The 25,964-nt window shown below is 39.6% G+C and overlaps 1 protein-coding gene across 9 annotated transcripts in view; it reads left to right on the top strand.

Annotated features, from left to right (window-relative positions):
• The first annotated feature begins 3,309 nt into the window (after positions 1-3,309).
• LOC140453456 (homeobox-containing protein 1-like) overlaps positions 3,310-25,964 on the top strand; it is a 61,740-nt gene continuing 39,085 nt past the window's right edge. For 8 of the 9 annotated variants that reach the window (XM_072548148.1, XM_072548150.1, XM_072548151.1 and 5 more), the window contains exons 1-4: positions 3,310-3,433; positions 20,215-20,295; positions 21,906-22,362; positions 22,750-22,835. In XM_072548148.1, coding sequence (XP_072404249.1) covers positions 21,914-22,362; positions 22,750-22,835 — 535 coding nt within the window. In that variant the 5' untranslated portion in view covers positions 3,310-3,433; positions 20,215-20,295; positions 21,906-21,913. Of the gene's footprint in view, positions 3,434-20,211; positions 20,296-21,905; positions 22,363-22,749; positions 22,836-25,964 lie in introns of all 9 variants that reach the window. The other variant, XM_072548149.1, reaches the window with a different exon arrangement.

Consider the following 25,964-nt stretch of genomic DNA (forward strand, 5'->3'; position numbering starts at 1 on the left):
AGCGCAGCAGGTCAGGCAGCATCCAAGGAGCAGGAGAATCGATATTTCGGGCATAAGCCCTTCTTCAGGAATGAGGAAGGTGTGCCAAGCAGGCTAAGATAAAAGGTAGGGAGGAGGGACTTGGGGGAGGGGCATTGGGAATGCGTTAGGTGGAAGAAGGTTAAGGTGAGGGTGATGGGCCGGAGAGGGGGTGGGGGCGAAGAGGTCGGGAAGATGATTGCAGATCAAGAAGGTGGTGCTGAGTCCAAGGGTTGGGACTGAGATAAGATGGGGGGAGGGAAAATGAGGAAGCTGGAGAAATCTGCATTCATCTCTTGTGGTTAGAGGGTTCCTAGGCGGAAGATGAGGCGCTCTTCCTCCAGGCGTCGTGTTGCCATGGTTTGGCGATGGAGGAGGCCAAGGACCTGCATGTCCTTGCCGGAGTGGGAGGGGGAGTTAAAGTGTTCAGCCACAGGGCGGTTGGGTTGGTTGGTGCGGGTATCCCAGAGGCGTTCTTTGAAATGTTCCGCAAGTAGGCGGCCTGTCTCCCCAATGTAGAGGAGGCCACATTGGGTGCAGCGGATGCAGTAAATGACGTGTGTGGAAGTGCAGGTGAATTTGTGACGGATATGGAAGGATCCCTTGGGCCCTTGGAGGGAAGTGAGGGGGGAGGTGTGGGCGCAAGTTTTGCATTTCTTGCGGAACTGGACATTGTCTATATGTACTTCAGTAAGTCGTTCGACAAGATTCCGCATGGGAGACTGGCTAGCAAGGTTAGATCACATGGAATACAAGGAGAGCTAGCCATTTGAACACAAAATTCACTCAAAGGTAGAAGACAGAGGGTGGTGGTGAAGGGTTAGTTTTCAGACTGGAGGCCTGTGACCAGCAGTGTGTCACAAGGATTGGTGCTAGGTCCACTGCTTTTTGTCATTTATATAAATGATTTGGATGTGAATATAGGAGGTATGGGTAGTAAATTTGCAGATGACACCAAAATTGGTGATATAGTGGACAGTGAGGAAGGTTACATTAGAGTACAATGGAATCTTGATCAGATGGCAAATGGGCCCAGGACTAGCAGATGGAGATTAATTTAGCTAAATGTGAGGTGCTGCATTTTGGTAGGGCAAATCAGAGCAGGATCTATACACTTAATGGTAAGGTCCTGGGGAGTATTGATGAACAAAGAGATCTTGGGGTACCAATTCATAGTTCCTTGAAAGTGGAGCTGAAGGAAGGCAGGGTGGTTAAGAAAGCATTTAGTATACTTGCCTTTATTGGTCAGTGCATTGAGTAAAGGCGTTGGGGGATCATGTTGCAGTTGTACAGGACATTGGTTACGCCACTTTTGGAATACTTCGTTTATTTGTAGTCTCTTGCCATAGGAAAGATGTTGTGAAACTTGAAAGGGTTTAGGAAAGATTTACAAGGATGTTGCCAGGGTTGGTGGGTTTGAACTATAGGGAGAAACTGAATTGGCTGGGGTTATTTTCACAGGAGCATTGGAGGCTGAAGGGTGACCTTGCCGAAGTTTATAAAATCATGTGGAGCATGGTAAATAGATACGGTCTTTTCCCCAGGGTAGGGGAGTCTGAAACCAGAGGACATAGGTTTAAGGTGAGAGGGGAAAGATTTAAAAGGGACCTAAAGGGCAACTTTTTCACGCAGAGGGTGATGCATATATCGAATGAGCTGCCAGAGGAGATGGTGGAGGCTGGTACAATTACAATATTTAATAGGAAGGGTTTAGATTGATACAGGCCAAATGCTAGCAAATGGGATTAAGTTAATTCAGGATATCTGGTCGGCCTGGAGGAGTTGGACCAAAGGGTCTGTTTCTGTGCTGCACATCTCTATGAATCTATGTTTAATTTGGCTTATCAACTTTAAATTTCCATCTGCCCTTATTGCTGTTGCTGCAGGAAAATTATCTCTAGGTTAGCAGATGAATATTAAATGTTGATTTCCTACCTTTTAGGAACGGTCAGCTTCAGAAAGAAATGATAAAATAACTAGTTTTCTCACTTCTGAGTTTTTATCTTTTAATTCTTGTTTATTGTTAGCCATCTTATTGAACTATTTGTATTGATATTTTTTGTGAAATGTATGAGACAAGCTGTAACATGTGAGCAGCGCAAGAGACAGTGAAATTCTTCATTCATTCACGCTGCCACACTGTCTAAAAATGTAAGCCACCAATTATAAATTGATTTGAATTATATAATAGGATGAAAAATATAGATTGGCAAAGAAAAATCAAATAAAGATGGAAAGATAAAAAGACATGAAAAAACTAAAACAAATGTATTTTGTTTTAAAGCTTCAATTGTAATTATACTCTGAAGGAACAGGATTTCATACTTGTAAAATGCATTTTCTTCAGGGCCAGAGAGGCTGCTTGTGAGTAGCTATGACTAATCAAGGCATTAAAAATTCACTGGACCTAACATTTCCTAAATGATGGGTAAGCACAATAACTTCGTCCCCAATGATTTCAATGCTGAGTCTATCAACAAGATACCATTTAGTGAAGTCTATCACAGTGCAATATCTGCAGTTTCTAGATTGTCATACTTACTTTCCATGCATTCTGCAAGTTACTGTTTAATATGATGACGACGAGTGCTGGAGTGCTGTTCATCTATTATGCTCAATACAAAATTCAAGCCAATATATTCATCAGCCCACGTGTAAAAATAAATATTGAACTAAGACCATGTGTACGCTTCAAATGGAATGTAGAGAACACAAGAGTGCAAGTTGTGTGGATGGAGGTGAGGCACATTTTGACAGGCTTCTCCTGTATATCCAAATATAGAATGAAAATAATCAATGTAAACATGTCACAATCATACCTTGCAGCCAGTGGCAGGGCTGCAGTGTCTCCAATGGGAGGGATGGGGTGCAACTACAACACAGCTAGCTGGCATTAGCAGTTTCTCTTATGACGTTGAGCCACTGAAACGCATAATTGGCAGAAAATGCGTAGGATTTCTAATATATTAATAGCTATGTAAAATAGGTCATATTTAATCCAAAGTGAGAGAGCTTCACTCTGTGGGTGAGACTTGGCACTTAGATAAGCGGCTGTCAACACTCCAACTGTGAGGATTTTTGCACACACGCACAAAAGGAAATAAAAATCCCCCAAGCACCAATGTTTCTAAGCACTTTCTTTTTGTGGCTCTGTGTGTGTGATTCCCTGAGCACTGGGTGCAATGGCACTAACACAGGTCCCTGGGGCTGCAGGCTTGCCCTAGCTCCAGTTCCGGAGGGGGAGGGGGAGGGGGAGGGAGGAGGGAGGAGGGTGAGAGGTGAGAGGTGAGAGGTCAGGGGTGAGAGCTCCTCACAATCTGTCATGGCGAAGGATGGAGCGGAGACTTTGGCTTCAGTGTAACTCGGAGCTCTGGCTCTAACCGACCGGGATCGCCGTGCTCCAGCCCGGACCCCGGTGAGTTTGTGACCCCCCCCCCCCCCCACCAACCGAGCGGCGGGATCCCGGCGGCCGGGGATATTTCGGCTTCTGTTTCCTCACCGGGGATCCGCCGGAGATGGGAGGTTATTATTGATGAGATCCACATTGTTTGCAGTGTTTTGGTCGCTAGTTCTCAAAGACAACAATACTCCTTATTTAATCCAAAGGGAAGGGGAGGAGGGGGCTTTTCATCGGTGCGGAGTTTATCCATAGTTCAAATTTAAATCGACCTTTTATTTTAGTGTTCGGACCACCCCCCCCCCCCCCCCACCTTCTCAGATTCCCCCCACCCCCCATCTACACAATTGTTTGTGAACTGAACTGTAATAAAACAGTGCGGATCAGCAGCAGCCGGTAGCCTGGAGATTTTAAGCGTGCATTGTTTACATTTCTTAAAAATCCTGTTTTTTTAAAAAAAGATCTGTCTCTTGGAGATTGTTTCTCAAAAAAAAAACAATGTTCGCCGTCAAGGACGAGTCAGTGCAAAGTTAAATGTCTTGCTCTTGTTTGAGGCTTGGGGATTCTTCTCGTCTTGAATTTATTCTACGGTCATCAATTTTTCCGCGATGTGCGATAGCTAAGATTAAAAAAAAACCTGCGCAGATCACAAAATAATTTAAGCACTTCAAGTTCTGCCAAATGTCCTGTTTCATTTTTAATTGCGTTTGTCTCTGACTCAAGAGGTAACAGGTTTAGAGCAAAAATGGGTGTTTGAAATGAGACTTGACTCTAATGCAAAATGGTTAAATGGCTGATAAAATAACCTCCCCGCCCCAACAAATAGTTGCCTGAAAAACGAAATTCTTAGTCAATATTTGAGTTGCCTAGTTTGGTTTAGTTTTTTTGTGATTATGTTGTATATTACATAAACAATTGCTGCCACTTTCTAAAATTTATCAGGAATGTCCATTAAACCTGGCTCCCAAGTACAGTCAAAACATCTTTAAACAATTTGAAATTTAATACTATGAATTTACACAAGATTCATCAATGTTACTTTGTCACTGAGATAACCATCCAGAGGCCTAGCCTAATGATCCCAAGTTATGAGTTCAAATTCCATTTGGCAGCTTGAAAATTTGTCTAATTAATCAAAATCTGAAAGGAATAAGATTTTATCAGTTACGGTAGCCCTGAGATTACTGGTTTTCAATGTAAAATGCATCCAGTTCATTGTTGTCCTTCAAGAAAGGAATCTGGCATCCTCACCTGGTCTGACATATATGTTACTACAAACCTACGGTCAATAAAGTTGACACTTAACAGATCTCGGAAGTGTAATAACGATCAACTCAGTTGTATTAAAAACGGTGGCTCCACCATCACCTCTTCTAGGGCAATTTTGGGTGGACAACAAGTACAGTTGTGAGCAATGCTGACATCCTAAGAATGATTTTAAAAAAAGTTTAGCACCTGTATTAAAACAGTGAACAATGGAAATTCATGACATATTAGGTACTGATTCTAATTTTACAGTGACATTTAAGAGCTTCAATAAACTTTATGAAAAAGGTCGATTATTCAGTTTTTTTTCTGTTTAGATTTGTACAGCTGGTAAAACTCTTTCATTCTTAAACAGGGTGAAATTTGAGCAGAGATTTGGCAAGAATATGTTGGCGTTCCTGTGAGCTGACCAAACTCTTATCTAAATCAGAGCCTTCTCGAGTACCAAAATGAAGCTAGAATTGCAAAACAGTGAAGCATATAAAAACCCTTCTTCAAACTGTTTATATTTGACCAGGAATTCAATTTTAGTGAGAAGTCCAAAAATAATTGGAAAAGCTGGTGTCGGAAGTGAAACTTGGCCATGCATTGGTTGACCTAGAGTTGGCAGTGTGCTTTCTAGTTGGATGGAGGATGCTGGTGTTGAGCTGGTCAAGCTTTGTGCTGCATGTCAGAATGACGGATGACAATCTGGGAATGTTGGCTAGGTCCCTTATCTTCCATGATAAGCCTCTTTTTGATCGTAAACTAACTGACAAAGAGGAACGAACTGCTCTGAAAGCCACTGGTGTGCTGCACTTTCTTATACCCAAAAATGGAAAATTGAAGTTGGAACTTTTCCTTTAAGTCTTTCATTTCCTGTATCACATTACAGAGTCACACAGAAGATTGAATCAGATCCTATCCTCAGGAAAATTATTTGTGTCATGGAGAGGGAGATGTTGAGTAAAAGATGACGATAAAATGATCATTGATTAACAACTTAAAAGTTGTGCCTTAACTTTTTGTGACTTCTGTTTAAAAAAGTTTTAACTTTTGATTTTCAATGCAGTACTTTAGTTGGTGCAGAATACTGGAAACAACAACCTGTGCTGTTGTCATTTTTAGGATGACATGACACCAGGTTATAGTCCAACAAAATTTTATTTGAAATCTGAAGCTTTTGGAGCACTCCAACTTCATCAGGTGAAGCTCCAAAAGCTTGAGAGTTTAAATAAACTTGTTGGTCTATAACCTGGTATCGTGTGACTCCTGACTTTGTCCACCCCAGTCCACACTGGTACCTCCACATCATGGGTGTCATTTTCCAGAATGATGCTTATAGTTATATCGGGAAAAAAAAGCTTGAAAGGAACTGATCTAAATTCTAATGGAAACACAACAAAAATGAAATGAAGTATATGTTTGGGATGAATTATCACTATCAGTTGATAAATAACACATCCATCACAACTATTATCTTGTAAACCTTCTTGAACTGCTTCCAACAGACTTGCATCCTTCCTTAAATAAGGAGGTCAATAATGTATGCAGCATTCCAGAGGTGGTCTCTCCAATGTTCTGTATAAATGAAGCATAACCCCCCCCGCCCCCCAATTTTTTATTCAATTCCCCACACAATAAACAGTAACATTCTCAATGTTTTTAAATTGCTTACTGTACCTTTTATACTTTTACAATTAATGCTGTAGGATACCCTGGTCCCTATCAATGTCAGAGCTCTTCAATCTCTCACCGTGGTGATAATATGCTTTTTTTTATCCTTCCTGTCAAAATTTACAAATTCACATTTTCCTCTTCATATTCCATTTGCCAGATCTATGCCCACATATAGTTAGCCTATCTATGTCCCTTTATAGTCTTTATACCTTTTCATAACTTACTTTGCTACCTATTTTTGTGTCATTAGCAAATTTAGCAAACATGTCTTCAGACCCTTCAACCAAGTCACTTCTATATAAATTCTAAAAAGTGAATACCCCAACACTGACTCTGGCATACTGCTCATTTTGTCTTGCCACCCAGAAACTGACTGATTTATTCTTGCTGTCTCCTGTTGACTATTTAATCTTCTGTCAGTATGTTACGCCTTACACCATGGAGCTTTAGTTTTCCCCAATAACCTTTGGCACCTTATCAAATATCTTCTGGAGTAAGGCAACATATAAGTTATTGTTGTGAAGGGGAAACAGTATATTTGATTGCCCAAGGGTAGGTACAATTTGGTACTGAAAATAAGTAGGTTCTTTGGGTATGTTGATTTAGAATATGGAAACGTGAGGTGATTGTATGATCTAATGCTCTGCACCCTCAATTGTATGTTTAGTACTTATTTGCAGACCAAGGTTGAGAAGTGAAAATGCTACAAATTAAGCCACAGTTGACAGCAGACTTAGGGCTAGAATTACTACCAGCAGGAAATTCTTGGTACATACCTTCTTTTCAGAGATAGCATCAAGCAGAGATTAAGGAAAAGGGTGAGGGAGATCTAGGGTGATGTTTTATTGTTATATCAGGGAAGAAAAAAACTTGAAAGGAACTGGTCTAAATTCTACTGGAAACAACAACAAAAATCAAATGAAATCTATGTTTTGGGACAAATTGTTATTGTCAGTTGGTAGAAAAACTGGAAAATCTCTGGAATTAATTCTCCAAACCTTTCCACTTCTCTACCTTTCTTCTTTTACCTCTTTGACCAAACTTTCATAACCTGCCCGAACATCTCCCTGTTCTGCTCAGTATTTAATTTTACTTGATCATCATTCCAATGAAGTACCAAGGAATATTTTACATACAAACCCATGAATATATGGATAAGGAGCAGGAGTAGGTTATTTGGCTTCTTGAGCTTCTTCTGCCATTGAGTAAGATCATGGCTGATCTTTTTACTCCATATTCCCACCCACCCTTGATACCTTTTACCCTCTTAGTATTCAAGAATCTACCTTAAAAAATATTCAAAGGCTTGGTTTACAACACCTATTGCGGAAGAGCGCCTGCTGTTGTGAATAATATTGGCAATAAAGCATTAGCAATTCTATATATTTTCATGTGATGGAGAGAAGTCTATCTGATTTGATTTTATTCCAACTGTGACTCATTTTACAGCAGTTTGACCTTAGTATTACAAAGTTCCAAGTTCAAAATAAAGATTGCCACTCCAGTGCAGGACTGAGAGCCTGCTGCACTGTCAGAGGTACTGTCTTTTAGATGACACATTAAAGCATGGTTCTGTCTGCTTGCAGGGGGTGTAAAGCATTCTGTGGCACAATTTTGAGGAAAAGCAGGGGAATTATTCCTGGTGTTCTGGTCAATATTATCATTCAAATAACATGACAAGAAAAACAGATTACTGGGTCATTAATACATTGCAGTTTTTGGGAGTTTGCTGTGCACAATTTGGTTGACCCGGTTTGTACATTACAATAGTACTTTGTCACCTCTATTAAGCACAAAAAATGCTGTATAAATGGAAGCCTTTTTTTAATTGCAGTATAGAGAACATAGGATTTCTGGTCTAGTAATATTTGAATGGATTGAATACTAAATAGCTGCATTGGGCAAAATATTCTTACAAGCCTTCGGAAAGGTGAAAGAGGCATTTCAGTTGTTAGCAGCCTTTATCAAAACTGAATGGGGGAGGGGCAAGAAAAAACAAACTGAAAATAAACAATTATGAGCAGCCAATATAAAGTTTACAGGTAAACGAGACAGCAGTTTCATATTCTGGTGGCTGGTCAAGTAAAATTGGTACTGAATGTGATTGTGGACAGAAAGCTGGCCTCATTTCCATTTTAAGATGTGCAGCACTGAGTTATATGTGAGGAGTTGTATTCAGAGTTATGCTTGCTGTTGAATATTACTGCAACGAGTAGTGATGTTTGTTAGCTCATCTGGTTTCCTACTGACCTGGAATCTGCAAGGAAGAGCATGGAGTTTTCCCAGTGGCCTAGCCAGCATTCTTCCTTTAAGCTGTATTGCTAAAACAGACTTTCTGATCATTATGCTATTGCTGTTGTGGAATCTTGTGGTATGCAAACTGGCTGTTTCATTTCCTACGATTACCACATTGCAAAAGTGCTTAATTGGTTATAAAACAATTGGAATCTTCTAAAGTCATGGGGGGGGAGGGGGGTTGATGGCAGAGTGGTAGACTCACTGGAGTAGTAATGTAGAGGGTCAGACTCATGCATTGAGGACACAGGTTCAAGTCCCACCATGATAGCTGATGGAATTCAGATTCAATTGAAAGGGTCTTGTGGCACAGTACCAGTGTCCTACATGAGTCTGTGAAGAGAGTTCCCTATGATTGTTTGAAGTGGATGTGCCTAGATCTGTTGATGTGGCTTGAGATATTATGCCATGTATGAACTACAAACACTACTGGCTTTTGATCTCCCAAGCATGCTTTCATTATCCAGTAGCTTTCATTATCAAGTGAAAGTATGATACGTCATGATTCAGAAGCTTTTACAGAACCCGTAACATTCGGTTTAATTAAAGTTTTATATGTTGTGTTTGTGACAATAGTTTGACTGTTGTACCCTCTCTTTGGATACACTTTCCTTTATCAGAGAGTTATGTATTTTCACCTCTGTAAACTCAGGTGTCAGGGTCCTGATTGGTGAGTGCAGAATAACATTAATACAGCCTGACCTACCTGGTTGCTTTCCTTTAGCCTTTCTCTTCTTCCTACAAATTGCACAAGTACATGGTCATTCACAAAGGGTCAGTGACCTTTTCCAGGAAAACTAAACATGGGAAAGATGTAAACATTGCTTTGTCTGCTTCATGCACCATCAGATATGGGGGAGAAAACATTTCTGGTCCCCTTATCTAAGGAAATTTATACTGACATTGGAGACAGTCCAGAAGAAGTTCATTAAGTTGATCCCAGGTGTGCAGGGACTTTCTTATGAAAAGAATTTGATGGGTTGAACTTACACCACTGAAGTTTAGAAGAATGAGAGGAGACCTTAATAAAATATATATTAACAGAGTAAATGCAAAGATGTTTGCTTCCCTTTGTAGGAGATTCTAAGACCAGATGTTGTAATTTCAATAAGGGGTCCCTCATTTAAAATAAAAATGAAGAGGTTTATTTTTCTCTGAAAGTGGTCAATCTGTGGGCTTCTTTACTCCAGAGGGCTATCGAGTATGGGTCATTAAGTAACGGAATCAAGGTTTATGGGGATAATAGCAAATTGGAGTTGAGGATTATTAGAACAGCCATGGGATCATTGAATGGAGGAGTGAACTCACTGAGCCGATTATACTACTTCTGCTCCTATACCTCATGGTCTATGGGTGTCAGACATATCTTTCTGAATGCTTGGACAGTTAAATGATAGAATTAAGGGGACCTTCATCATTACTGACATGAAACTTCAGTAAAATACATGACTGGAAATGTGTCAAAGGTCCAGGATAACTTTGCCCCTTTTTCTGATTCGTTACCTTAACAATTGAAATTACTGACAGTTCGCAAGAAATTGACACTCTGTTTAAAATAGCGTTGCAGAGAATCTTTTGAGATCTTGGAATGTTGTTCCCCAGTAAGTGATAGACTTGGAGCCATTGAATATTTTTGACACAAAGATAGATTATTGACTGATGAGAGAGACTTTGTTTGGCAGGAGAAGATGGGAAGGTGGAGTTGAGATCATAATTGGATCAGCTGTGATCTTACTCAACAGAGGAACAGGCTCAACAGGCTGCATGACCTTAAACCTGCTCCTAAGTCAATGTTCATGTTATCTTTCTATGATTTGGTAAATGACAATCAAATGTTCCCTAAATGTTATTACTTCTTGGGACCTCTTGTGTATCATTAACAATTAAAATCCAGAATTCAGTCGGTGGCTTTATATATTTTGCTTGTCATGGCTTTTTCTGTCAAAAAGTGTGGCGCTGGAAAAGTGCATCAGGTCAAGCTGATGAAGAGTTTATGCCCAAAAAGTTGACTCCCCTGCTCCTCGGATGCTGCCTGACCTGCTGTGCTTTTCCAGTGCCACACTTTTTGACTCTAATCTCCAGCATCTGCAGTCCTCACTTTCTCCTCATGGGTATTTTTCTTATTTATTTTCACATTTGTAAGTGTTGATGTTTTTCTCAGGGCAGAAGCAGCTTAGGTGCCTCTGGTTGAAACATTGTAACTTTTTTCTGACCTCCCTCAGGTGATTATAAGAATGCATGGTATCAGAGTGGAGGTGGAGGAGGCAGAGGTGGATGAATGGAGAGAAGTTAGGAAGTATTTAGATGTGATGCTCCAGCCATCTTAATTGTTGGGTAGGCTTGATGGACCAACTGGTCATAGAGTCATAGAGATGTACAGCATGGAAAGACCCTTCAGTCCAACTCGTCCATGCCGACCAAATATCCTAACCTAATCAAGCCCCATTTGCCAGCACTTGGGTCATATCCCACTAAACCCTTCCTATTCATATATCAATCCAGATGCCTTTTAAATGTTGTAATTGTAACAGCCTCCCATTTACTCCTCTCAATTTTGAAGTCACTGAAGTTCCAAAATCAAATATCCATTTTTTTAAAACAATTCTCGTTTCATATCACATGCACAATTTTTCGATTTATACTCAGATTTTCCGATGTAGGTCATGCCATACATTTGCATCTTTCAAACTTGCAGTGTATGTTTCTGTTTCCATCCGCCTCTATAGCTAAATTTAATGGTTCAGATTTGTATCTTCCGGTATGGTTTACAAAACAAAGAAAGTGGAACTGTGATTGTGATAGTGAATAATACAAAGCAAATTAGGAAAGTAGCACATAAGGCCAGCTTGTGCAAAGGTGGAAGATTTTCTATGACAAAACAAGCTTGTCATTACATTGTGCATAACTTGTAATTTGAGTATCCCTGTAATGATTTTCAAAGTGCCTGAGTGCCATTTCACAAAGTACAAATTGTGCAAAATAGAATTTAGCCGATAGTGCAAGTAAACCTATGTGTACCAACCATATTTCAGGCTAGCCTTATTATATGGAATCCAATTACAAACTGAAACCTGATCTTTTAATGTATTATTAGGAAGTTTGTGTGTTTTGGTATGTGTGAATGCCAAATTATTAAGCACATAGCGTACTTGCTTTGTTCCATTTTGTTACTGTAGTCTTTAAAGTGCAGATGCAATTTGGTCTTTTTAAAATATTAAAAATGTTATCCTTCAAATTTATGTCAGTTTGAAAATAGTCTTTAGTCTCTTTAACGTGAATTTTAAACATACATATGTGGAACGACAACTAAATAATTTAAGGAACTAACCAACATAAAAACCTACTTTAACCAATGGAGCATGAGAGGAAAGAAAAGTTTGGTTACTTGTACTGATGCCCACTCAATTTTCCTGAGAACCTATTCTGGACAGCAAAATTAACTAAAGGAAATGGCTAAAAAATAAAAGGGGTTTGCATCAATGGACAAGAATATCCAGTGAATCCCATAGCTTCCTGCCTAATGCTTTCAGCTGTGGCGAAAGGACTTTCCCATGGTAAAAAGTAAGTCTTTCTCAATATCCTTGTATTTCATTATCGAACATAACAAGGATGATCTTGGGAAGCAGAGTCATTTTCAAAATTGAGCAACACAGCAATGATGGACTTAGGGCAAGTCTAGATATGGACTGCAGAGGTTTGGGTGAGTGCAACATTTTGGAAACTGAAAGATAGGAGGTTGTCCAGAAAAACTTTGGAATAGTTTATTCTAGAGGTAATGAAACCAAGACTTTCTCAACAGCAGATGAGTTGAGGTAGGGGAAGAGATGAGCCATATTATGGAGTAAAAGTAGAATGGCTTGGTGATGAAGATAACACTGTGTCAAATCAGATCAGAGTTGAATATGATGCCAAGGTTGTGAGCAGGATCATACAACAAGCTAACCTAATTACTGTATATAGACTCTTGCTTATAAACTGATCAATTTTTAGAAACTAAATTCTGGTAATGTTACATGTATTTTACTAGGCACATAAGGAATCCAGTTTTGTTCATAAGATTACTGTCTTGAATGCAGTCCAAATCCTAATTCCTAATATTAACTCCTACAGGAAATTTCTGCGCTATTAGATTGCAATGGAAATAAAACCTCTTTAAAAAAAACTTCTGTCTCTCATAAAACTGAAAACTGATTGATAGAAATTAAGAATTGGCGATAGAATCTAGATACTGATGAAGCAACAAGCTGAAGGTATTTGAGGTTTTCTGATTTTTAAGTAACTGCACCAGTATTCATAATGGAACTTTAAAAATATGCAAAAATAGAATCATTAAACTTACACCTCCAGCAATGTTGCAATGTCACAAGAAAAATAGGAAATCTACCAGTTACTTGTTACAACATTGTGCTGAATAAATTTGGATACAACTGAGATCACAGTTTGCTGTGGAAGCCTTTAGTCAAAGCCATGCTTCACTGGGAGACTGTTACTAAATTGTACAATAATTATTTAGCAAAAGACAGTTTTACTCTTTTTCATGGTTTCTTGGTGAACGTTCCTTTATGTGTATATTTGTGAAAATAGCCAAGGGGGGTGAGAACCTTTTTCCGCGTATGGAGTCAGCTGTTTCTAGGGGACACAGCTTTAAATTAAGGGGAGGTTGGTATAGGACAGATGTTAGGGGTAGGTTCTTTACTCAGCGTGTTGAGAGTTCATGGTATGCCCTGTCAGTAGCAGTGGTGGACTCTCCCTCTTTATGGTCATTCAAGCGGGCATTGGATAAGCATATGGAGGTTATTGGGCTAGTATAGGTTAGGTAGGCTTCGATCGGCGCAACATCGAGGGCCGAAGGGCCTGTACTGCGCTGTATTTTTCTATGTTCTATGTTCTAATAAAATATTGCCCAAAATATTGCTGTTGCCTGACCATAATCTGCAAACATCACCTGTAGCATGTAACACACTTTAAAACAAAACACTTTCAGCAAGTAGTCCATTTGTGAGCATCTATTGCAATTAGGTGCCATAATTGCAGTTCACTTCACGAGGCTAACAGGTATGCAAAACTAACACTAATTCATTTAAGGATTATTTTTCATGGTTCATCCTGCAAAGCAGTTATAAAATAAGGATGCTAAAAACATATTCAATATGATGCTTATTGTATGTGAGATAGTTCTGCATGGGCATGTGTAGCCATCTGACAATCTGGCCAAGTAGCCAGGGTTCAAATGTGAGGACACAAGCTATTAATTCATGGAGGATATCCTCACCAGCGTGCACTAAATGTCTCTGGATAGCATCCTTAGTACCATAGAATGCCAATTTTTCCTTTTTAACTGTTCAGCAAGGATTTTTATTTAAATTTTTGATGGTAAGCATTTATGCTGACTTTTTAAATCTTCATTCATGGGATTTGGGCATTGCTGATTCGGCCAGCACTTATTGCTCAGAGGGCAGTTCAGAGTTGACGACTTGCTGTGGACCTTGAGTCATGTCGGCCAGACCAGGTAAGGATAGCAGATTTTCTTCCGTATGGGGAATTGGTGAGCCAGGTGAGTTTTATGACAATTTACAATGGTTACACAATTGCTAATTTTAGTTGTTGAATGTCCCCATCTGCCATAATGAGAATCTCACCCATGTCCCCATAGCATTAGCCTTTGGTTCTGGATTACTAATCCAGTGACCTTTACTACCACACCACCGCCTCCCCAACTTGATTATCTCCATTTGACAACAAGGACAACACCCTCCCAAACTTTACAAACAAGGAAACTGAATAATAATAAATCTTCATTTACTAAATCCAGAGGATGACCTTGGATTTGACTTGGTTTCATAATGTAAGCCCATGCTTAATAAATAAAGTGCATGAATAAAGGGAGATGCATGATGCAATGGTAAGTGTTACTAGAATAGTAACAGCATAAAACCCACCATTTTCTAATCCCTTTCATTTCTGAGGAAGAATGATAACAAACTCACTGTTAACTCTATACCTCTCTCAACAGATGCTGGAAAACCTACAGTGTTTTTCTAGTACTTTCAGTTTTCTTTAATTTAGATTCACAGCACCTGCAATATTTTGCTTTTATTGAAGTAATCTGGAGGGCCTGACTAATGTTCTGACTTGGGAAGAGAAAGGCCTACTGACTGCTGCCTGCTAGCCTAGCTGCTGACAGTTCCCCTACACCCCTGTAACCACCTTTTCTGCCATTGTTTACCTCTGGCCGAGATTATTGCGCTATCCTGAGTCTCTGATAGGTCTCATTCCAGCAGCAGACACTACCTCATCAGTTGGTTGGCTGAGCAAAGAGCTACCAGCCTCTGACTGGTCAGCGGCTCTCACTGGGCAAGATCTCCTGTTCTGAAGTCATGATCCTGTGAAAACCTGCTCGGGTTCCCTTACCAGCCTGATTGGCAGTAAATACCAACAGGGTTCCCAGAGGAGGGAGCATTAGTGTCTCGCTGACTTTCTCAGCTGGTGGCCAAGATCCCCATTGCCTCCATAAAACTCCCCCTTGATGAGGCCATCAAGGGATATGGAGCAATGTCTAATAAATGAAGTTGAGGTACAGGTCAACTATGATTTAAATGTGAATGGTGCAATAGGCTTGAAGAAAAAGTGACCTCCTCCTATTCCTATGTTTCCAAGATTCTGTGTTATTCCCTATCCACGTGTTCCAGTGAGAAAAATAAACAAGGAATGCTGCTATGAATGGTTAGACCCTGTATAAACAACATAAGCAAAAGTTCATCTAGTAACTTTACTGCACAATTGAAATCAGGATCACAACACAATGAATTGTGGGCATAGATCTTTAACTCCTCAATATTTCTGAATATAAATTATTTGAACATACCAGATGGTTACCTTGGAGTAAACTACATGCCCTTGGTGAAATTTAGTGACCTACCTCGTCATAAACTTTGCTGTCCCCAGCATCCATTGCTTTATACAATACATAAGTATCCGTTTAAGAAGATTTTGAGATAGTTTATGTCACATTTCAGTAAATTAGGCTCATTTACACAGTTGAGAATTAACACCTATGGTCACCAATATCAACTAATCCCAGGAAACAGAACATTTGCTTAATAATAAAACAAGCTATTCATAAAATGAGATTTTTGAGTTCTTTTTCTCAGTGAGTTAATTATGCAGAAAGTATCTTTAATCTTTAATCATTACACAGCCTTATTCTGTTACGATGTGGAGATGCCAGTGTTGGATTGGGGATGGACAAAGTTAAAAATCACACAACATCAGGTTATAGTCCAACAGGTTTATTTCGAAGTACTAGCTTTCGGAGCGCTGCTCCTTCATCAGGTGGTTATGGAACAGGATCATAAAACACAGAATCTATAGCACAAGACCACAGTGTCATGCATCTGAAACAATGTATTGAACAAATCTGGATTGTTGTTAAGTCTTTCAGTTTGTAGAATGAGTTAGAATTACTGTCTAATCTGCAATTAGAATTCTGCAAATGCATATTTACCCCATAGACTTATATATGTGTGTGCATGCATGTGAGAAAGAGAGAGACAGAGAGAGTGTGTGTGTGTGTGTGTGAGAGAAAGTGTGAGTGTTTGCATATGAGTATGAGTGTGTGTGTGTGTGCCTGGTAGAGTGTGTGCATGTGTGATGGAGTATAACCCTGTGAGAGGGTGTGGGGGTTGTGTGTGTGTGTGTGTGTGTCTGAGAGAGAGCCTGTGTATGAGGAAGGGTCTGTAAGAGTGTAAGAGGAAGTATGTAAGAGTGTGTGTATATGTGAGAGTGTAAAGTGTAGTTCCCTTCCTGACTGGGAGGAGAACACTTCAGTGGTCAGGGACATTCGGCATCAGATCTTCAGGTAACCATCCTCCAAGCGGACTTCAGGATACGCAACAACTCAGAGTGGCCGAGCAAAGGTTGTTATCCAAGTTCAGCACACATGAGGATGTCCTCAACCGGGACCTGGGGTTCATGTCACACAGCAGGTGTGATTACACTACACTCTACACTCTCACATACCTACACACTCTTACCTACTCACACTCACGCAGACCCTCTCTGATACATATGCTTTCTTTCTCTCTCACACACACATACATGCTCACCTATGTACACACCCTCTCACAAGCTGGTACCCTGTCACACTCACACAGTCACACACACTCTACCAAGTGGGCACACGTAAACACACACTCTCATGTGCTCTCACACCGACATGCACACAATCATTCTCTCTCTCTCTCTCTCACATGCATGCCACACACATATTGGGTGAATTTGCATTTTCAGAATTGCAATTGCAGATACATTCTATTTGGTTCAAAAAGCACACAGTCTGCAGGCAGTCAATCCATGTAACATTTTATAAATTCCTACTTTGGAAACAGAACCAGTCTGACTCAAGATTGAGATACAGACAGACTCTAACCTCACACCTTTAATGCATTGTCTGAGCTGAGATGTCACCTTTTGGTATAAAACCTTAAATTATCTTGAGAATGTGATTTTAAAGAAGTTCTGGGATTTACATATTAATGAACTGAAACCTGCAACCCATTCTAAAAGATGAAAGACTTAACAGCAATTTAGGTTTGTTCAATATATTGTTTCAGTTGCATGACACTGGTCTTTTGCTATAAATTCTGTGCCTTATGATCCAGCTCCATAGCTACCTGATGAAGGAGCAGCGTTCTGAAAACTGTTACTTGCAAATAAACCTGTTGGACTATAATCTAGTGTTGTGATTTTTATATTTATTCTGTTATGTAATAAATACGTAATATTTAAAGAAGGACATTAAGAGTTCTTTAGAATTACAAAAGGTTGCAGTTTTGTAAAAGTTGCTTGTTTCCTGCAATCCTAAATCCCTTTGAGGCCTTTCTATACAATACAACACTTCAACAACATTTATCCTATATTTAGGGTAAGTGTTTTTCTTTATCTTGCATTGCACATTAAAAGTCTATAAAAAGGGCAGGTAGATTGTTACAGTCAAACTTGCAATTTTACAGTTGCGTTCCTTGAGTATTTTCTTTCTTTGAAAACATTTTTTTTCCTTTTTTGCTACATTTTGTTGAATATAGCAGACTTCGATACCACAATATTGTGGGGTCACACAGATTAAAATTTGTCCGATAAGCTTTTTCTATTGTAATTCAGTGGTAGTTAAATTGGTCAGATTGAGGTCAGGTTACTGTCTTTAGGATTCATGTCTCCATTTTACAGCTTACTTTATATTAAAGATTAATTTTCTGTTTACTAGAATAATCTATTTCATTACATCACCCTTGCACTAAGAAAAGCAAACCAAATACTTGAATTTGCTTCTCGAAGGTTTGGGTTGAAAAGTAGAGAAGTTGTGCTAAGCATATGATGTTGCTTGATTAAACAACAGTGATGTACTGTGGCTCATTCTGGTATTATAAAAAGGATGAATGGGCACTGGAGAGGGAAAAAAACTTAGAAACCTGGTAGGTATAAGCTTGCACTTCTGCTATTAGGAAGGAGTGAATGGGCTGGATCCTCTTTCTCTTGAATAGAGAAAGGTGAAGTGTGATATTTAAACTTATGAAAGGTTGATGGAATAGGCGTAGGAGTGAAGAATCACATTTTTTTGGGTCAAATAGCTGTTTCTGTGCTGTGTATTTCTATAATTGAAGATGTGTTTTAATATTTACAAATTGGCAAATTCTGGAACATAAGTTTAATTTTACCATAATTAATCATTTTATTTTTTAATCAACACTACAGCACTCCACGTTGATGAATGTATGTTGTTGGCTTTAAAAAGATTGTAATAAAGATATCATTATGTGATAGAGAATAGCTGAACACCATGTGACTGACATTTCATTATGAAGGCTCTGTGATCACCTGGGAGTCTGGTACCCACACACTTGTTTGCATTCCCGGTTTTTGGTTTATTAGGGATCCCCTGATTTGGCTTCTAGTGTCAGGCTGTATCATCTCTAGGTTCTAGAGCTCTGAAAGTAAGCAGTAAATCTTGTCCTGGCTATATGCAATTCTAAGTCACTTATAATATTTCAAATGACTATTCCATCAGAAGCGTAATTTTTGTTTTCATTGAGAAACTGCCAGATGGTCTCCCTCAGTGGCTCAGTGAGTTTATTCCATGAACAGCTAAGCCACATAAACTAGGGAAGTCTGAGGTCAGGAGGTACAGTGATGGGGAACTGCAGTTGCTTGTAGCGTTTTATCTGCAGAGAACTGCCTACAAACATTGCTGTCTTGTGGATTGCTTAACCTAAAATTTACAAAGGCATACAATAGCATGTATTATATGACAGGAAACCTGGCATCCTCTTGTCGTGAAATTGTTATTTCTATTGCTATTTAAATAAACAAAAAATAATTCAGCACTGCTGCTTTGTGCTTGTTTAATGTTTAGTAGAATTAACACCGTAATAAAGGAATTCCAGTTAAAATTAGCACCATACTGTTGATGAAGATGTCAAAAATGCAGTAATTTGACAACTCTCAAAACTTCAAGGAACAGGTCTATTGTCATGTTATTTTACATTTCATCAATGTTTGGCAGCCGTGGTTCAAAGATCTAAATTCTATCTGAACAACAGGATTATAAAGAGAGAGTATGTTCCAGTGTGTCTGGAGCATCTCTTCTGTAAAGGTCTAGCAGTGTGATGCAAACCATGGAAATACATCTACAGAGACAATAGCCTATCTGAAATGTGGAGAGAATGTCAAACATTTCTCAAAATCCACACTGCCTTCATGATTCCCCCTACTGCCTTTCGGTACAGTGTCAGATGGTTGAGTTGAGGCATGGTTTTTATTTGCTGCCTTCCTTGACCACTGCTTCTTGACACAGTCCACCTCAATGCATCTGGGAGTGATGACCTTCAGCCCTTCTGGGCAGTCTTTCACAGATTCTAATGAAAACCGCAGGCCAAAAGTTGTGAAATGCTTGAACAGCTGGGAGCAAACTTTCTACAACAAATTTACAACTTGGTGGCTTGTTTAGAGAATACAATTAATAATAAGATCTCTGCATCTCTGTTACATAAAATCAATTCTTGATTTATTAAGTATAAGGAAATTATCATCAAAAGTGAATAAAGTGAATGTGGCATGAGATAAAACCTGAGGCTGAAGCGAAATTCAGCCAGTTAACATGTATGCTATCGTTGTCACACAGCAGGTTATTGTAGCAATTCAGTGTTCATGCAGACAAGTGAATTGCAAGAAGGTTACTTCAAAGTGATTTAACTTCAGAGTGGAATGCCAGTTTTTTTTCTATCATCATGTTACTACTAATGATTTCGAACCACGTTTATCAAATGTTTATTCCTTGGATTGTAGTTTCTCCCACAGAGACATTCCAATAATTTCCAGCTGCGAAATCTCATGAAATTGACACAGTTTATATTCACCCACTGATTTAAATTGGTCAGGTTTGTATGAAATCTCCATTGGTAAAGAGAGAATGCAGTGGGTTTATGGCTTCGAACCAAATGGTTCTTGTATGTAATGGTCTCAAAATTTAAGAAAGATTTATTTTGTTTTCCTGCATTGTGGATTTCCATGTGCTGCACAAGAAGGGCCTAGAGGACAGGAGCAGATTATAATCCGAAGAGGCCCAGATGTGGAGAGCTGAAGTAACTGGAGTCCCTCCACTTCAGGTTAGTCACCCAATCTTCTTTGAAATATTTATTTTTAATTGAGCCATTAGCCTTCTTGAAGAGCTGACAGGACAGATGGCTCTTTACCAAAATATAAAAATTTAAATCGCAATTAAAGCTTCAGATTTTGCACAGGTTTAGTATTGTGCAGTTGAGCTAGTATGAAACTGTATCTTGAAAGAACACTGACTTGCACCTTTTGCTAGAATGGAATCTGTTTAACTTTACTCATTATTGTGCACTTCATTCATGGATGCGAAGTTGATTGTATTTGAGATTGATGTATAATGTAACGGACAGCACTGCTGCCTCACAGCTCTAAGGATCTGTGTTCGATTTCAACCTTGGGTGACTGTCTGTATGGAGTTTGCACATTCTCCCCATATCTGACTTGGTTTCCACCAGGTACTCCGGTTTCCTCCTACAGTCCAAAGTGTACAGGTGAGGTGGCATGGCCCTGTAATGTGTAGAGATGTGCAGGCTAAGTGGCTTAGCCATGTAAATGTGGGGTCACAGCGTTAATTGTGGGGGGAATCTGGGTCAGGGTTGGATGCTCTTCAGATGGTCAGTGCAGACTTAATGTGCCGAATAGCCTTTATCTGTCCTGTAGGGATTCTATAAACTTCGTGTAAGGTCAGTTTGTAAAGGCAAAGTTTTGCTAAAAGTATTTGTTTGTCTTTCACCAGAGGTGGGTATTACTGGCAGGGCCAGCATATGTTGCCCATCCCTAATTGCCCTTGAACTGAGTGGTTGCTCAGCCTTTTCAAAGGTCCAATAATGTCAAATGCATTGCTATAGTTTCACATTGCTTTCTTTACTGAATGGACATTAGTGAACCACATGGGAGTTTACAACAATTGCTGATAGTTCCATGGTCACCATTACTGAGACCAATCTTTCATTTCAGATTTAATTTAGTGAATTTAAATTCCTTCATGATGATGTCATGGTGGGATTGAGGCTCATGTCTGGATTACTAGTCCACTGACATTACCAGGCTCTCTCGGATGTAGCTCTAAATCATACAGGTTAAAAGGTCCTAGCTTTAATCCCTGTTTTATGCTGAGTTAGCTGTTTCAGCTGGGTCACTAACAGCTAGCTCTGTGCTCAAAGGTTAGGAAAGGAAAATTAGTTGATGCACATCTCCTGATTAATATTCAGTAACTCACCCATGCTAGAAACTTAAATTGTGTACATATCAGTTGAGGATTGGAGTAGGTTTGACTGTAATATCTTACAAAGAGCTTGCCAACACTCATTGTCTGGACTCCAATATGGGCAATATTCACAATGCTGAGGTAGCTGGACCCTTGGGGTGATAAAATCAAGCGAAAGTCAAAATTTTAAGAAGGGAAGGAAGAGAAAGAAAATTGGATAATTTAAGCACCAGAGCAAAATGCTGCAGATGCTGAAAACCTGAAATAAAATGTGAAAATGTCAGAAATACGCAATAGGTTTGAGCTTATACGTAGAGAGAAACAGTGAACATTTCAGTTCAGTAATCTTTCATCAGAAATAGTTATTGATGTTTGATTTAGAAGAGTGAAAATAATATTACTGTCGGTCATCCCCTGGCTCAGCATTTCTAACTTAGCACTAATTCTTTGCAGATAACATCATGTCTTACTATAACGATGAGCCTCGATACACTATTGAACAAATTGATCTTCTTCAGCGCCTCCGCCGATCGGGAATGACTAAACACGAAATCATTCATGCACTTGAAACAATGGAACGGCTCGACCAGGAGCAAAATGAAAAGTTTGTTAGGCGGCCTAATTACAGCAGTAACTATGGCAACAACGTTTCGGCATCCTCTTCCACAGCTTCTGCTGCTACACAGACTCAAAGTCTAGCGCAATCACCGTCACCTAGTAACAGCTACGACACATCACCTCCACCCTACAATGCAAGCCACACAGGGCGAGAAAGCACTGCAAATGAGAGACTTGTTGCCAGTGGAACACTGTCTCCGCGGTACCAGAACAGTGGGAGTCAGAGATCATATAGTTTTGACACAGGAGATGATGATGCAGATTTGGAGGAGAAAGTGGAAGAGTACATGAGGTAATGTGAAAAGTCCATGTAGTTATGTGAGTATTCAGGATAGTTACAGGATTTTGTTCTTTCTGGCTGTTAAATAACAGATTAAATTACATTCAACCAGCTTGAGTTTTGTCATTTTGCTTGGTGAGCATACTTAGGGGGACTGCAATTCATTGAGTTGATACTATTTTCGGGACAGAGAGAAAAGAAATAAAGTCACATCTGAATGGCGTCTCTTGTTAGCCAAGGTAGTATTGATTGTGCCTGAATATTAAATGGAATTCATGGACAAAATCAAGATAGTTTCTGGATGCACAGTCTGAACACATGGAGAGGCGGCACGTGGAATGAAAAGAAATAATAAAATAAACTAAAAAAAAGTCGATGAGAACATTCTTTCTTTTCCAGAAGGGACAGCAATGCAGTAAAAGAGGAAATCAAAGCATTTTTAGCCAATCGGAGGATTTCTCAAGCTGTAGTGGGACAAGTCACAGGTGAGATATAAAGGGTGGAAATTGCTTGTGAGGTTAGTTTTTCTTTGAAATATCGTATTATCTGTGCTTCATAGTCTCTCCATAATTGGGCATAAAACTCAGTTACAAGAAAATAATTGCCTGTATTGAATGTAAGATAAGCTGTTGCTAATTTCTATTAGGACCACCTTGATGTGACTTTTTTGGTTTTTCTTGTTCTTCAGCAAGTTTCTAAACAGGGCAACAGCATTAGCACAACTTTAAGGTACTCTGCTCTTTCATCCTGAAGCAACAAAAGGGTCTACATGGTGTTGCACAAGGTTGTCTATGTTAATTTTTCCCAATTGATGCAATCCATAAGGTGCCTCCAGGAACTAGAACATTTAGCTCAAATATTATCAGTGGAATTTTTATACAGTTTTATTTGTTATTAGATCTCCTGTAGTTTGTATTTTGACAGGTATTTGTAAATTCCTGGCTTCAGGTCAGAAGAAAGCAACACAAAATAAACCTTTTGTATTTTTTAAAAAAGAATGAGGATTTAGAAGTGAGAGCTGAGGAGGTTTTCTAGGGAATAAAATAGATGGGAGATGTATTCATCTCATTTTATGTTATTGATAAGCTAGAGCTTGCAGTCTTCATGGCTCTTTGTTTGTTCCTTTCTGGTGGATGATGCTATGGTGAGACAGGACTGCTCAGCGTTTCAAATTATTCTTTCCTGTGACGAATGCAAGGAAAATGCAACCTGCAATCCTTGCTGCTCTATTTCCATTCACGCCCTGTCTATTTTGTTCCCTTCCTTCACTCTCCTTGCCTCCTTTCTTCTTTTGCTTTCCCATTATCCACATTCCTTTATACCACCTCCACACGTATGTCATCTGATCTATTTATAGTGCTGTTTAGAAAATAAATTATTAGTTTTCCAGCTCAGTTGATTGTATCTTTAGATGATAGTGACTTGAATTCTGGAATTTAAGACATTCTGTGAAAAAAAGCAACGCAAATCATATAACAGGTTTGAGCAGTAAGTTTATAATATTGAGGGAAATTAGAGACAATTTCACGCTTTAATTGCATTCATAAGATTGGTTCAAACACTGAAAATGTTTCAAATTTCCAAATGCTAAAACTTTAACTTGCTCTATTTCCTATCAATCCACCTCCCCTTCCTCATTCTTCCCTGTAGCATGTTATAAGACCATAAGACAGAGGAGTGGAAGTAAGGCCATTCGGCCCATCGAGTCCACTCCACCATTCAATCATGGCTGCTGGGCACTTCAACTCCACTTACCGGCATTCTCCCCGTAGCCCTTAATTCCCCGAGACAACAAGAATCTATCAATCTCTGCCTTGAAGACATTTAGCGTCCCAGCCTCCACTGCACTCTGCGGCAATGAATTCCACAGGCCCACCACTCTCTGGCTGAAGAAATGTTTCCGCATTTCTGTTCTGAATTTACCCCCTCTAATTCTAAAGCTGTGTCCACGGGTCCTAGTCTCCTCACCTAACGGAAACAATTTCCTAGCATCCACCCTTTCCAAGCCATGTATTATCTTGTACGTCTCTATTAAGTCTCCCCTTAATCTTCTAAACTCCAATGAATACAGTCCCAAGATCTGCTGTTGATTTGTCTCCAGTCGTCTCATTCCATTACCCTGTGCATTAAACAGTATTGCTTGTTCTACCCTTGCACTCAGACCTGAATTGATTCCTATTGAAATGCTGTGCTTTTTAACCCTTACTTGTACTCTTGGTATATTTTTATGATCACTGTGTTTAATGAATGGGTTTTGCAACAATTGAGAGGGATAATGGGATGGAAGTCTTTTTTTTAACCACAGAGGCCTGTCATTGAACTCTTGCATGAAGTGGTTGATGGGTTGAGACTTGTCTGTAGTCGTGGCCGAGTGTTTAAGGCAATGGATTAGAAATCCATTGGTGTTTCCCCGCCCAGGTTCGAATCTTGCCAACTATGTTTCCTCAACAACAGGTGGCGATGGCCTAGTGGTATGATCGCTGGACTGTTAATCCAAAAACACAAATAACATTCTGGGAACCCTGGTTCGATTCCTGCCACGTCAGATGGTGGAATATTGAATTCAATAAAAAACAAATCTGAAATTATGAGTCTAATCCATTGCTGATTGTTAAAAAAGACCCATTTGGTTGCCATCCAGATAATGCCATCCAGACCCACAGCAATGTTTGGTCGATTCTAAACTGCCCTTTGGAATGGACATTAAATGCTGACCTAGCCAGTGACTTCCTCATCCCGAGAATAAATTTTTAAAAATCTCCCAGTTTTGTGGCTCATTCATAGGAAATAATGGTCCAAGAAAAGCATGGTGGCTCAGTGATTAGCACTGCTGCCTCACAGCGTCAGGGACCCAGGGTCAATTCCAGCCTTGGGTGACTCTCTGTGTAAAGTTCGCACATTCTCCCCATGTCTGCATGGGTTTCCTCTGAGTGGTCTGGTTTCCTCCCACAGTCCAAAGATGTGCAGTTTAAGTGGACTAGCCATGCTAAATTGCCCATAGTGTCCAGGGATATGGAGGTTAGATGGATTAGCCATGGGAAATGCAGCATTACAGGAATAGGGTGGGGCGGGGGTGGTGAGTCTGGGTGGGATGTTCTTCAGAGAGCCGGTGTGGATTTGTTGGGCTGAATGGCCTGTTTCCATACTGTAGGGGTTCTATTCTGTCTTAACTTTCTGTCAAGCAGGGGAAATACTTGCAGAAATGTAATTGGCCCGACAGAGTTAAGGTAAAATTAACCTTGCAGTACAGGAAGTCTTTATGAAGTGGGTTGTTGATGTAATGGATGTTTTCCCTTAGGATTTGACGAATGGACACTACTGCACCTTTATTGGGAAATTGAATAAATATTGAGCTATGGGAGGGGAGAGAGAGAGAGAGGGAGCAGATATTCATGGATAAGAGAGCAGGTACCATGAATATTTTGCAATGCTGTGGTAAAAAAAAAGCTGGCACAGGTACCATGGGTTTAAGGCTTGTTTCTGAGATTTAAGCTTTGGAAGCTGTATCAAGATGTGGGTTGCGAAAGGTTTCAGGACTTTGGAGGAATGTTTTATGTATGTTTTATGAGGAACGAAGTTGAAATATTAACCTGGATGGCATCATTTCTTTATTA

This window comes from Chiloscyllium punctatum, chromosome 27, assembly GCF_047496795.1.
Source record: "Chiloscyllium punctatum isolate Juve2018m chromosome 27, sChiPun1.3, whole genome shotgun sequence".
Taxonomy (NCBI): Eukaryota; Metazoa; Chordata; class Chondrichthyes; order Orectolobiformes; family Hemiscylliidae; genus Chiloscyllium; species Chiloscyllium punctatum.